General features: G+C 55.6%; 1 protein-coding gene across 3 annotated transcripts; it reads right to left on the bottom strand.

Moving 5' to 3' along the window:
• Positions 1-278: 278 nt before the first annotated feature.
• GBA2 (glucosylceramidase beta 2) lies at positions 279-14,271 on the bottom strand. 3 transcript variants are annotated; one of them, XM_085566350.1, is made up of 17 exons: positions 14,161-14,271; positions 9,992-10,083; positions 9,673-9,788; positions 9,346-9,564; positions 8,529-8,768; positions 8,081-8,183; positions 6,678-6,831; positions 6,271-6,396; positions 5,999-6,183; positions 5,556-5,660; positions 4,803-4,910; positions 4,181-4,332; positions 3,952-4,058; positions 3,635-3,777; positions 3,215-3,330; positions 1,276-1,467; positions 279-1,197 (listed from the first exon to the last, which is right to left on the bottom strand). In XM_085566350.1, exons 4-17 carry the CDS (start codon positions 9,508-9,510, stop codon positions 970-972), a joined length of 2,124 nt encoding a protein of 707 aa, XP_085422476.1. In that variant the 5' UTR covers positions 9,511-9,564; positions 9,673-9,788; positions 9,992-10,083; positions 14,161-14,271; the 3' UTR covers positions 279-969. The 3 variants fall into 3 exon arrangements, with proteins under 3 accessions (XP_085422476.1, XP_021410308.2, XP_085422475.1); XM_021554633.3 differs by lacking the exon at positions 14,161-14,271 and adding an exon at positions 13,879-14,106; XM_085566349.1 differs by lacking the exons at positions 279-1,197; positions 1,276-1,467; positions 14,161-14,271 and adding exons at positions 1,480-1,518; positions 13,879-14,106.
• Between the last annotated feature and the right edge of the window lie 25 nt (positions 14,272-14,296).

The raw sequence follows: 14,296 nt of genomic DNA, 5'->3' as shown, positions 1-14,296 counted from the left end.
CCTTCTCAAGACGAATGCTCTCAGGTCTGCTGCCTGCAAGACACAGCAGAGCCAGAAGCTAAGCAAGAAGCAGGTCTTATCTGCTGCTATAAGTGGGTAAGAATGCTCATCCTACTCCCTTCAGCAAAACTCCACAGGAGCCAGCCACCATTGGGACTTGTCCCCTCCCTTCCTCCCTAGCCCTTCAGCCTAGTTCAGGAAGATATAGGGGAATTGCATGAGTTCCCTCTTCCAGTATGGACCTGTGCCAAAGAAGACACCAAAGAAGGACAAGAGTAGACAGTTGGACAGATTTATTAAGAACTGAAGTGATTTATCCCCTTTAATGTGCTCCACTGCCTGCCCCCGGCACCAGCAGGGAGGGGGCCATGGTACCAGACCAGGACCTGCTTCTTGGGCTCAGATTGTCACTGTCCGGAGAGCCGGGTCTCCCCTGGGGATTGTATCTGCCACAGGCCCTCCTGGGGCAGAGCCAGTCAGTATGTGCAGTGGCACCCCAGGACAGCTACAGCATCCGTGTGCCTGAGTGCACCACTCCAATATCCTCACACACACACACACATTCACCCACACCTTTTTTTTTCCCCTGCAGGACAGCTGCCCACCTTAGCCAGCCCAATGATTGCAGGAGAGAGCTTTCCTGTACTCCTGGGCAAGGTACCAGCTGCAGTTTGGGATGGCTGGGGAACCCGCAGGCTTTCAGAGCCCTAAGCGATGGGGAAGGGGACACACAGGCTCCAGCAGCAACTCCTTAAGCCACCGTGCTCTGAGGAGACATCCCACACACCTCTGGTCCCCCCTGTGCTCAGCATCAGTGGCTGGAAGCCCCCTGAGCTCAAGGGCATGTAGTGGAGGTAGGGAAGGAAAACAGCAATGTGAGTACTAGCACAGAGAAGGGAGGGTCCCTGCCTGCCATCTGCACTCCCCCAGCCTGTGCTGCAGCTGGTGCCCTGCCCAGTGCCACGAGGCTCAAGGGTGGGTGTAGCCCTGGGGGAGCTGTGTGGGTGCGGGTGCCTGGCCAGCCCGGCGTTCCAGGGCCAGCTGCATGCTCCAGATGCTGAGGGGCCGCATGTAGGCCAGCGAGCGGTACACCTTCTTCTCCCGATAGGCCTCGGGTGTCTGGAAAGCCATGCCCAGCCGTTCCCACACTGTCCGGTAGCAGCCCTCTGCCGTACGGAAGCCTTCCTCCACCATGCCCTGCATGAGAGGGAACAGGACCATCAGCACGTCCAAGGAGCACACACTGGTGAGTGTGGCAGCAGCATTCCTGCTCACCTCCTGGATCATGGTGGCAGCCAGGGAGTAGACCACACCGACCCAGACCTCGTTGGACTGCACGCTGGAGGTGTCGGGCACACCATCAGGTCTCATGCCGTTCACGGCCCCCATGGTGCCGCCTGCGAAGCTCAGCACGTTCTTCTCAAAGATGGTCCTGAGCGCGCTGAGAATGTGACTCTTGGGGAAAACCTGGGCGGACAGAGATGGGCTTGGTGCTCATGTGGACCCCTCAGGCTGGGTCTGGAGTGGGATTAAATTTTCCATGAGGAAAAAGGCAACACAGCTCGCTGAGTCAATAGCAACAAGTTCCCACCTCAAAAAAAATAACAGGAGGAAGTGAAGTGTCTCTTTCCTCAAAAGGATAAAAAAGCCCACAAAATAATTTACAGAGACATGCTGAACGACATTCCACATTCCTCAAGAGGATGCTGACAGCTCACCTAACTAGTCAATCCCCAAAACCAGCTTCTCACAATCACTGGCCAAGCCCCTTCCCCACTGCTTCCTTTGGGGGTCTGGCCAAACACACCATCCTCATCTGCTTTATGGTTGTCACTTGCAAGAGAGACAAGAGCCATGAGGCTCATCAGCACAGCCTGGGGACGTGGCAGACACTTATTCTCAGTCTGGTGACACCAGAGTCAGGGGAAGCAGAGGCTGGGCTGACACCAGGCAGGACCTTGCCAGGGAAGGCTGGGCAGTCCAACCAGAGAGCCTGGGCACACTCAAAGCAAAAGCAGCAAAAATCCCTTCTCTCTGTGCTCAAGCCAAGCATCCTTGCAGAGATTTTTCCCCAGTGCGGCTCTGGAGATAAGCCATGGGGATGCCGTGGGTATCAGTGAAGGGCTGGGGTGCTCTTCTCTGGCAGAAGCTTTTGGACACTTTCTTCAGGACTGGATCACAGGCTGCTCTTACATCGCACTGCTGACTTGTGCACGCACCAAGGCCATGTCAATGAGCTTACAGACAGCAGTGATGCCAGCCAGACAATGGAGCAAAATACATGGAAAAATCCATGAAATGTCATAGTAACTGAGGAGAGGAATTCACCACTCCCACCTGCAGTCGGCTCAGAGCTCACCAGAGAGCAGGGAGAAGTGCCACCTTCAGCAGCATCTTCAGGCTGAGGCTGGGGAAAGGCAGGCCACATCCTGGACTGCACCACATCTACTGTTTCCTCCCCAAAAGGAGCTGCAGGAGGGATTTACTGCAGGAGGGCTGGACCAAGTCCTGCCTGGAGCCCCAGGCACAGCCCCAGCCCCATCCTGGGTTAAACACAGTGACCAGCTAAAGTCACCTGAAGCTCTCCTCTGATTTCCCAACACAGAGTGAAGTGGTTTTGTTACCCTCCCGCAGACAAAGCCGCTGCTCCCTTCTCTCAGCTGAGGCTTTTGCCTGCCGATGTCCACCAGAAAGCTTTGCTGTGACAAACCCAATGGTTTCTCCACGGCCCCTGTCCCTTTAAGTTATTGCAGGACCAGCAGCTGCTCTGACTATCCCAACAGACAGGAGTCTGCAGCCAATTCTTCTCCTACAACTGAAGAGAGCCTTCAGGACTTGTAATAAACTATAGCTTCTTCTGATATTAATTTTGGACTTTTTAAGGCAGCAAGTAATGTGAAAATTTTCATACACCATTTTCTGTCATTTTTAAACAAATAGCACCTTACCCACAGCAAACCCCACTGGGGCCAATGTTAGCTGCAGTTGCACATCCCTGCTTTCATGGCCTCTGTGTGAGAGGGTTTTGGTTTAAGATGTATTCCATTGCACCCATCCAACAGCTTATGCTATGGTGTGCAGAGTGAGAGAGCGGGCAGGTGCCCCCCACACTCGCTCTGAAGTGCAACCCCAACTTGTGCCATCCGAACTGCTGCTTCCCTCCTGCCATAGGTCCCATTTTGCCACAACCACACCAGGCAGCCCCTTCTCTTACCTCAAACTCCCCTTGGTCCAGACCACAAGCTCCGAGAAACCACTGCCCAGCACACTGGTCTGACATGATGCTGCTGGATGTGTCACTTCCACTGCTATCATAGTTGTAGTATTTTCCTGGAAAAGGCAGGAAACAGTTTAAAATCAATAGATTAAGATACTGGCTTGTGTGGGCTGTCCCCACACACCTCCCTGTGTGGCAGGACCACAGCTGCTTTTTCCACAAGATTGTTCTTCCTTACCTGCTCCTTCCCTTCCATTTAAAGGGGCAGCATCTCCCTTCCTTCCCCCCAGGTTTCAGGGACAGTATTGCCCCTTCCTTCCCCCATCCCCCATAAGGCTCCATGATCCAAGGAGGAGCCACTCCTGCCCAAGGGACACATGGCTAGCTGAGTGTGGTTCCCCATTGCTGAGCACCCACCATTCCAGAGCATCCTCTCAAAGGCCTCCTTGCCCTTGTTCAGGATGTCCATGTATTTCTGCCGGATCTCAGTGTCCCCAAGCAGCTCTGCCATCTTGCACATCATGCACACGGCAGCCAGCCACAGTCCACCACAGTAGGCACTGCCGTAGCCAAACGAGAGAAGCATCAGGAATGTGGGACACCTCAAGAGTTCCGTGACAAATGGGATACAAGGGCCCAGCTCTGAGCTATGTCCCTTCCTCACAGCCCCCATCTCCAACCCCCACCTTATGAAGCATGGTGCATGGAGTCAAGTGAGGAATTCTCTTGCTCACCTGGCTCCATGCACCACCCATGCATCATATGTCTGGTCAGCAAAGCCACCATTTTCAATGAGCCCATCGTTGTCTGTGTCAAACTTCAACTCCGACTCCATCACAGCCTGTGGGAGAGGCAGGGGATGGTCATGCAGTCCTCACGAGCATCCATTCTCTCAGGAAGCTGCTTGGCTCCTGAAGTGGGGAGTGGGAAAGGGTGATGCCCCATGGTCTGATCTCCCAGTACCTGGCACACTGGCCACATGTCCTGCAGGTACAGGGAATCATGTGTCAGGTAGTAGTCACGGTACACCTGCAGCACAAACTTCAGGTTGAGGTCCTTCCAGTCAGCAGTGTCGTGCATCAGGTAGGCATTGACACGCTGCCATGGCTCGTCACCTAAACCAGGACAGACCAGATGCAGCAGGGCAGCAATCAATGAACATCCCTCCTCCTACACAGGAGCAAGGACCCTGGGGTACTGTGATCAAACAGCACTGAAATAATATGTTGTACCTAGTGACAACAGCCTTCCTGCTACTTCCCTCTGTCTCCCTTGTAAGGGATCCATGCAGAACTGTCTTCATCACCATCCCACACTATCTGGCTTTCAATTCCCAGAAAATATAGCATCAGAGAAACATTTAAGTTGGAAAAGACCTCTCAGCACTGCTAATTCCACCACTGAAACACATCTCTAAGTGCCACATCTACACTTCTTTTTAATACACCAGGGATGGTGGCACCACAACTTCCCAGGCAGCCAGTTCCAATGCTTGACAACAATAAGCATGTATTTAATGCACCATACCCATTTCCCACAGCTTGGCATCCCCTCCGCTCCCCCACAAGCCCAACAGACCCCTCACCTGGGTCCCCAATGTCATGTGGTACCACATTCTTCATCTTCACCTGGGCTGTCTGACCACCCATCAGGTACTGCCGGGGCTGGACATCCTCATTCACCACAGTGACAGCTGCAGAGGACACACAGCAGGGTATGTAAGAAGGGCAGCAGAAACTGCTGCAGAAAGGTCCAAGCATAAGCACAGGCAGGGCCACCAGCACCAGCACACGAGGCTGCCCTTTGGAGCTCCAAGATCACAGCTCTCTGAAAAGGGCTGAGGGGAGAGGCTGCTCTCCATCCCCCACTCAGCAGGGGATATGCAACTGTCACTACGCCCTTAAGGGAGGTCTGGGAAGGGAAGAACCTAGTGGGCTCAGGCCTACCAGAGCCCAGCAAAGGGCTGTGCTTCACACCCCTACCCAGGCCACCACCAAGCAGCCACCAAACCCAGCCAGAGCACTGAGAATCTGCAAACTACTCTGCTGTCTCCTCTGCAAGGAGTAAGGACAGAGCTGGGAAGACCAGGGGCTCCCCCTGGGCAGGCAGAGCCAGCTGTGCACCCCCAGCATGGCAAGAAGGCAGCCCCAGTGCTGGGCACGGAGCTGCTGGGGCAGCTGCATTCCAGGGCTGCAAGTCCTGGGCACAGCAGAGCAGCTGGAGGGGGATGCTGGCTCCACAGCACACATCTCTGCAGCAGCAGCAGTCCCAAAGGCTCCATCTCTTCCCAAGGGGAAGCCCTGAGCAGGCACCAAGGCAGGGCTCTGGGGACACTCACCAATGTCATACTGCAGGCTGATCTGCAGCTTGGGCCACAGCATGATGAGAGCGAAGGAGGCGTAGAAATGGACATCGTAGGTGTTGTACATCCGGTACTCCTGGCCTGGCAGGACAGGGCAGGTGGTGAGGGAAAGGAGACTGCCATGGGGAGGGGAAAAGGGAGGGAAAGGTCCTCCCTCCACATGGCCCAGGACAGGGGGAATCTCTCCCAGCACAGGCAGGGGCTCCCGTTCAAAGTGGGTTTCATTCTCTACATAGAGCACAGGGGATGTGGGGAACACTCCATGCCCTATCCTTCAGGGCTGCAAGGGGTTTTCCTGGCAACTGCACTGCTCCCTACACACTGGAGCGTGAAAGACAGCCCCATGGCAGTTTACAAACACATGCAACAGTAATGGGAGGGCTTGGGTTGGGAGAATCCCTCACACCCTCCTGAGTTACCTTCCAAATAAGCAAATCTCCCGTACTCCCGCAGGACAGGGAGGAGGTGGGAGAGCCCCGCACCCGCCGGCCCCTGCAGGTCCTCGGCACAGCAATCGGGGGGCACCTCCACCCAGATGGTTCCTCCATCCGTCATGAAGTAGAGCTCATTGAAGAGGGCTGACTTGTACCAGGAAGGCAGCTGGCTGTGGCAAAGAGGGGAGCTCACCCTCAGAAGCTGGGTGGTGATGCTCCTGTGGAGGCCACTGGGAAGGTGCTTTCATCTGCCCTACCTGTTCTCCAGGATGGGATTCTGCCATGCTTCAATCTTCCTCTCCCACTCCTCGTAGTGTGTCAGGGCGTAATGGGACAGGGCAGGAGCAGCATCACCTTTGCTGCCAAAAAACCGGGTGTACCGCCTGCCAAATGAGGGTTTGGTAAGCACCCCATGGGCTCCACCCAGGAATCCCACACAGACACCACAGAGGGACACTGGACTACAGGGAACAACGGAACTCAACTGCTACTGCAGGGGCATTGAGGAGCAGGGGCTGGACACAGGGTCCTCTCCCTGAGCTGGCAGGGCCACGGCCACAAGGAGTGGGTGGCAAAACATTCCTTTATAACACACAGGTCAGGGAGGAGAGAAAATGGGGCTTTGGGGACACAAGCCAAACACCACGGGAGACAACCCACCTACCTGACATGCAGCTTCTCCTTGGAGCCAAAGTGGACACAGGGCATGTCCCAAGCCAGGGCCATCTCCAGCATCTTGTGCCCATGGGCAGGCACCCTACAGCTGGCACACACTGCTGCTGCTGTCACCTCCCCCTTCTCTGTTGGCCTGCTTTTACCTGCCAGGAAAAATTAAGATATTCTTAAGCAACCAAGGATGACCAGAGGGAGAGTAACTGAAGTTCACACACACCTCGAGGGAGATGAGAGTGGTCATACCAAAGCTCTTGTACAACCTAGGGCTTTAAGGGATGATGTTGCCACAGGGAAAAAAAAACTCTTCCATGGAAGGAGTCCGTAAAACGATTCAGTCATCCAAGAAAGATCAGTAAGGAAAAGCCACCAGGCATGACTGGAAGCTACAGAGTATCCCATGACTCTGTATCTGCACTGCAGTCAGAGACACTGTGACTTTCTAGGGACAGTCATTGTTTCCAGCTTTTTGCAGGGTGCTTGAGACATGGTGGTATTTAAGAAAAGCCCTGACGTGGTAGGATAATGATATGCTAGTTCTGACATGTGTACAAGGTAAACTCATTAGAGCGACATAAGCACAGATCCTGACTATGATAATGTCTGGCATGCATGAAGAAAAACCACATCCCAATAGCCTGGAGAGCTCTAAGTGCACCTAGGCAGGAAGCTTACTTTTCTGGAAAAAAAAAACATAGTAAACATTACATTAACATAATTAAGCCTCAAGAAAATTTGCAAAGACCCAGCATCACTAGTTTGTCAGCATCATCTTTGTTTAAAAACTGACAGACATTAGGGAAATGGTCACCTTTTATGGCAATATGAGGTGAGTACCAAAGGCTGGAGATGCCACCCTGCTTCAAGGCTCCTCCCAAGGGAGTGAGCAGAGACCTGAGGATGGATGCAGAATTATCAGAATACCAGACACTTTCAGAGAACTGTTATAGTAGGAAGAGGACAGAAAGTGACAGCAGCACTAAACCCCAAGCACTGTTAAATGCTGGCAGTAGCAATTCCGAGAGACACAGCTCATTTATCCGGAAACAGGAACTAAGGGAAGGGGGCTGGGCAGCATGCTGGCACCCTAGCAGAAATCTCAATTCAGTGTGCAACCACACACAGAACAATGAGATACAGGCAAGTGTATCCAATAATCAAGAACAGTCTGCAAGTGGTATGAACAGCTTTTGGAGAACCACAGCAAGGACTAGCAATGGGAAGTTTGGATAGAGCCTGCATTTGGGAACAAGGCACAACATCCTGGAGAGATTTTTAACAGCCAAGGGGGCTGGAGGAAAGAGCTCTGCCCTGGCTTGGGTGCCCAAAACCACCATGGCCACCCACTTCCCCTGCTCCTCCTCCACCTCTCCCACCAAGGATGGAGGCACTCACCAGCGGGTGAATCCAGCCTGCCATCCTGCAGGAGGTCCTGCCACACCTCTCTACCCAATCCCGTGGGATTGAATGCCGTAACATGGGTGACTCCCGTGCCAGCCTGAGCAAGGGAAGAGCATCATCAGGGGCTGCTCCTTGAGAGGAGGAGATTAATGCTCTCCCCTCCCCAATACCACCACCAGGACATCACACTCACTTCTCATGTGCTGCCCAGCAACTCTCAACTTGTTGCCTCAGCCGCTCTCCTGACACCATCCCCAGAGAGGGTGTCCTCAGGGAAGTCGTGTCGCCACTCCTGGCGTCAGGCAAGCGCTGAGAAACGGTGCCAACCCCAAGCCCTTGCACCCCCATCCTTTGGCCAGCTGGCTGCAGGCAGCTCCCCCACACGCAGCAGAGCTGCACAACCTCCCCAGCAGGAGCCACAGCAGCAGGGCCAGCCCTTTACCTTCTCCCGGGCAGAGATGGCCAGGGTGAAGGGGTTCACGGCCGGGCAGTGGTGCAGCAGGACCCCAGCAACCCGCTCGCCATCCTTCTGGAAGGTGAAGGGCTCGTTCCAGTGCCCGCCGCTCCCATCCTCCTTCGTTCCCATGCCGTTCTGCAGGCTGAACATGATGGACACTTCCACGTCCTCATCCCTCCCGTTCTCCACCTCCCAGATGAACACTGCCACTGGCAAGCTGGAGTCCTGGCAGAGACGCAGAATGCTGTCTACACGGCTGCTGCTCCACAGGTAGCTGCCCCAGCATCATTTCCCCCACTGCTGGGGAACAGCACGCAGGATGCAGCGGGAACAAGAGCACTGGCGGTAACAACTCGCTCTTGGCGTCTGCTGCCGAGCTGAGCGGCAGGAGCAGAGGAATCTGGGAGGCAGGCAAGACAAAATTCCAAAGAGAGGCAGCCCCGGGCTGGCAACCAGCATGCCGGGCAGCAGAGAGACGCAAGGCGGCCTTTAGGGCTCAGCCAGGTGTCTCATCGCTCATCTCCTCGGCAGGCTGATACAGGCTCACGTGCTGCACCGGGGTAAGAGGAAGGTCAGACGTGTCAGCAGCACAGCTGCCACCCTCGCCTGGGGCTGCCAGCCGGCACGGGCAGCGCTGAGCCATCCCTTGCTGCAATCCCGAGCTCCCGCACGGCTGTGGGGCTTCCCCTGCCCGGACCACTGCAGAGCACAGCCGTGGGGAAACGCCGGCAAAGCCTGGGGAAATGCCGGCAAAGCCTGGGGAAACGCAGCTCTGCCCTCGGGGATGCCCTCACCGCCTTACCTTATAGTCATGGGGGATGACGGGAGAGACCTGCCGGCAGGTGAGCACCACCTGCTGCCCCGGCAGCTCGTAGACCAGCCAGGCGCGGGGGTACAGGGCATGGTAAAAGGCGTAGTGGCCGCAGTAGCCCCAGTTCCAGCCCTGCAGGCTGCTGGGTCTCTCCATGGACAAGACCTGCTGGTAAATGGTCTGCCCCTTGCACCGCAGGCACACTGTGAACTGTGGAGGAGAAGAGGAGCATGTGCAGGGGATGAGATGAGCCCTGTGGCAGATGTCTCAGCTGCCCAGGCTGCTGCAGTGACTCTCACCCCCCCTCACTGACCCTACCTGATTGGCGATGACTGTATCATAGTTGTAAAGGCCAGGGTTCAGCTGCCAGCGGCAGAACTCTCCCCGCCAGCCGCGGGTGATGGTGCCTCCCCCGATCCCGCCCAGCGGGCACCCTGGCAAAGACACCAATAGTTAGCACCCCCATTCCTCCCCCAGGTGGTACCTGGCTAAAGAACTCTCCCCATGCATCTCTGCAGGGGAGAGCCACTCAGTATCCCCCAAATCAGAAAAGCTCCTTGACTCACTCATTCCAGGGAGCACCCCGATATCCCCATGTGAATCCCTGCCCACCCCAGTGCCCAGTGTGGAGGCTGACCATAGATCTGCTGCAGAGGAACTGCACACAAGAGGTCAATGAAGGCTGTTTTCTTCTCTATGCGGGTCTTCTTGACCCACCACCTGAAGTATCTGCAAGGGAAAGAGAAATATTGAAGAAGTCAGGAACAGGCAACACCGTCCCTCCAGTGTCACTGGGCAGGATGAGCATAGGTTGAGCTTTCCCTCCTTGTAGAGATGTACAACAGGAACATATGTCCCCGTGCCCATGGCACAAGGGGTGACAAGGCTCTACCACCCATCTGGAGCATGCATCACTCAGCAAACACAAGCAGGCTAAGTTCAGGCAGCTAAGGACTGACAGCAAGGGCAACTCAGGAGCAGGACTCCCAGCTCATGTAGCACAGGCTTTCCCAGACACTCATGGAGAAGCGGGAATGCACACAAGGGCCACCACCACCTCTGTGCCTGGTACACAGTGTCCTGCTAAGGCAGACCTGCAAACCCAGAGGAGACACACACTGCTCCAGAGACACAAGCCTTGCTGTTCTACCTGCACTTCCCCATTGCCATACATTACCACATCCCTGTGCCACATCATCGGGAGCAGAGGGCACAGGGCAGCCTTACCCTGGAAGTGGTGATGGTTGCTGTCTGCAGCTGGCAGGATCCTGGGGACTTGCCTCCACCTGCACACCAGCTGCGCAGACCAGCACGGCCCATCAGACAATTTCTCACCCAAAGGTCTGGGAATCAAGACACCCAAACAGGGGCACACCTGCAACAGGGTATGCCAGCACCACTCCAGGCAAGAGGAGCAGGGATGGGCTCTGAGTCAATGCTTGTAAAGTACTGGCTTTGGCTAATTAACTGCCCCAAGTTAAGCCTTCTATACAGAGACAATTAGCACACGGAAACCAGCTACCAGACCAGAAGCTGCTGAACCTTGCCCAGCAAACAGTCAGGTAAGGCCCAGCTGGCAGCTCCATGGCCCTGGGTGCCAGGTGGACAGGGGGGACACAGGAGCACCCACAGTGAGCAATGTCCCTGAGCTACCTCCAGACACCCATGCCATATTGCTGAGCAGAAAACCAGGAGCACACAGCCTGTCCTGCCCCTGGTTGCACAGGATGCAGAGCACAGGTGATGGGCAATGAGCAATAATCCCCTGGGACATGTACACCCAGGAGCAAGGGGGAGAGGCTCTTCTATGACACCTCTACTACTATGCTTCCCAAACAGAAACAAGTCACAGTTGACTTTTTGGCTGCTCACTGGGCATTCACCTTTATTCACCAACATCTAAGGTACCCACATCCTGGGCATTCACCCTTATTCACCAACATCTAAGGTCCCCAAATCCCTCAGAGGATGAGATTTTCTGGGCTGCAATCCCACAGGACCTAACTGCAGCCTGCTCTCCACTCCTACAGACTCAGCTTTGTGTTTGACTGTCTGTGGATGCTTTGCTCACAGTTCACGGCATGATGAGAACCAGCCTGTCCTGCTTGACTGCCCTGAACCAGGGCCTGCCACTATCTTCCAGCTATATCTGCTGCAACTGCTCTTCTCCAGACAGGACAGTCCTAGCCTTACCCTGCCAAGGCAAGGTTTTGGCAGTGCTCTCTCTCTCTCAAGGAAATTATTAATATTCTTTTTCAACCCAGCAGCAGGGAACCAACGCAGCTGCTTCCCCAGCAGGCTTCTGGCATCAGGAAATAAGGTGCTGAGGCAGAATGACTGCAGCACAGCCTAGCGGGGCATCCTGACTTCTTGGAAAGGAGGCAGGAGATGGATTTCAAGAAGCAGTTTTTATAGAGAACACAGTAGAAAAACTTTGGGATTTATTGCCACTGCCAAAGTAATTTTACCATCTCAATATGCAAACTCATCTCATGCAAGTTTCTCCCAAAATCATGCAAGCCAAGAGAAGAAGCCCAGTGGTCAGTTCCCAATTGCTGGGTATTAACAGCTCTGCCAGGGCTGAAGAATAACAAGGAGAAAGACTTTGTGCTCTGTAGTACCAAAAGCCCTGCCAGGGCTGGAGGGCATTTCTTCCCCTTCAAATTGGCAGTGGAGTTAAAACAACATTACCCAGCTGATCTGGATTCATGCTGTGACCCCTCTCAGGACACATGAGCCACCTCTGCAGAAACCTACCTACACCTCTTCTCCTGCCTTGCCAGCCCCAGCTGAGCCCTCTGCACAGCCCTTTCTTTCCAGATGCACATGTCCCCCATAGTTACCCCGATGAGCCCTGATTAACAAAAAATCTTGCCCCAGGGGCTGTCAACACCCCCAGCCATGTCACCTACACCTACGGCTGTTGCTGCAGAAGAAGGCACCATCATCATGTTTAATTTGAGGCAACAACATCAACTCACAATGTTGTGGCTCCTCTGCTAGTCCTGGACCTCCTGAGCCAAAGATGTGCAGTGACCCCAAGGCGCTCCCAGTGGCTACAAGCACCTGCACCATATGATTTTGCACTACATGCATCAAGATGTGCCAAGTTTTGGGAACATCCCTGGCACAGGGACCACTCACCAGAGGTCACTACGGAACGGGCAGGCCAATCTACAGAGCTTCACAGATCCCTGCACCATGACACAGAACTGAATTCTGGGTTCCTCTCACAGCAACTGCATTCATGTTTCCATGAGTTGGCTGCCCCAGTCACGCAGATACCGAGATGCCCACTGACGCCTGGAGCATGCAGCCTCGCATATATTCTCACATACCTGAATGGGCTGCCCTTTGAGCCAATAATGTTGGCCTTGGGTTTTTAATCAAAAGCACACAGATATTTCTTGTGACCCTAGCACTTTGTCTCCTCTGCTCTTGTGACTGGAACCTCCTCGCAAACAAGTTCTTGCCATGGCAAAAGTACTTTGAGACAACAACCAAATTATCTCCTAAACTTGAACAGGAGAAGAGGCAGTATTTTAACTTCAAGCTTGCTTTCAAAGACCTTTTCTGACTGATACAAGGCACTTCCAGACTTCAATGAGAAGGCTAGGATCACCTCTCCTCCCTGCTCACCCCACCAGAACTTCACGCTTTCCAACATGCTCAGCTCATCCCAACCTGCTGCAGCAGCTTTTCCAGCAGCCTTTATTTATCTCAGGTGTGTGACCCATGCTCTCCCTTCCCCAATGCCCAGGCTCGCACTGGGGTGTCTCAGGTCAGACCAGCATGCACCCCGAAGCAATCCAGAACCTGCCCTTTCATCCAGCTTTGCAGGAACCAGCTTGGCAAGCGGCAGCCTCCAAGGACACCAACAGAAAATGGAGGCAGGAGTCATAAATCCAGCACAAGGAAATAAGCAATGCCGTCGCCGGTCCCAGCGCACACACTGCCAGCGCCCGGACTCCAGTGGTAAAGGTTAAAACAACACTCTCGCTTTCCACGCGTGCTCTCCGTCGTTACTTCCAGCTCACCCCAACGCAAAGCCGAGAGAGGTGCCCCGTTCCCAAACCTGCCACAGCGTTCCAAACCCCTCCCAGTTAGCCTTAAGGTTAACCTCCAGCTGCCAGCACTGAGGATTATGCCGGGTAGGATGAGGCAGCGATGAGCCCTAGGGGTGGAAAACGAGGGTCCCCATCCCCAAGCGATGCCCCAAGTCCTCCCCTGTTTTGAGGAGCCCAAGCGCCTGGTGCTGCCACTTCAGCACCAATTGCTCGCAGTGCCGGCGCCAGGAAGGCTGGAGAGTGCCGGCGCCTCCGGGCGGTAGGAGGGCGGCTCCCGCCAGCCCGGGGCCTTCCGCGATCCGCCGGGCTCTGCCGCTCCGTACACCGGGACATCTCCGGAGCGTCCCCGGGGCGAGGCCTCCGCGAAACCGAGTGGCTCCAGCGCAACGCTGTGTCCCCCGCGGGACGCCCTCCCTCGTCCCGGTGCGTTCCCGGCCCCCTCCATCCCCCGCCGTACCTCAAGGCGAGGCCGACGTGCCGCAGGACATCGCGGAGCGGCACGTCCCCGGCGCCGTAGGGCTGCCGCAGCTCCTCGAAGCTGTGCGCCAGGCAGACGCGCCAGCCGTCCGCCGCCACGCCGCGACCCTGCGCTGCCCCCTCATAGCGCCGCATCAGCGGCGACTCCACGGTCTCCGCCGCCGCCGCCATCACCGCCCCCCGCCCCGTGCGCGCCCTCTTCTTCACCGCCCCGCCCCGCCCCGCCCCGCCCGCGCCCCCGGGGCACGGCGGAAGCACGGACCCGCCCCACCGCCGATTCCCGGGACTGCCCGGCCGAGCGCGGCCGAGCGCCGCCGAGCAGATTCCGAGAGTAGCCGAGCGCTGATCGAGCGCTGCTGAGGGGTGTGCGAGAGTTGTCGAGCGTTGTCGTGAGAAGA

The sequence above is a fragment of the Lonchura striata genome, chromosome Z, assembly GCF_050655825.1.
Source record: "Lonchura striata isolate lonStrDom1 chromosome Z, ASM5065582v1, whole genome shotgun sequence".
In the NCBI taxonomy this organism is placed as follows: domain Eukaryota; kingdom Metazoa; phylum Chordata; class Aves; order Passeriformes; family Estrildidae; genus Lonchura; species Lonchura striata.
Note: the sequence above shows the minus strand (reverse complement) of the source record. Positions and strands in the feature narration are given on the sequence as shown.

Bases quoted from the DNA above. Each gene is read 5' to 3' on its own strand.
- GBA2 (XM_021554633.3), bottom strand. From the start codon at position 14,069: ATGGCGGCGGCGGCGGAGACCGTGGAGTCGCCGCTGATGCGGCGCTAT. The intron at 1,468-3,214 runs GTAAGAGAAGGG...CTGTCCGCCCAG, and splicing joins TGGACCAAGGGGAGTTTGAG to GTTTTCCCCAAGAGTCACAT. The intron at 1,198-1,275 runs GTGAGCAGGAAT...CCTCTCATGCAG, and splicing joins CTGCCACCATGATCCAGGAG to GGCATGGTGGAGGAAGGCTT.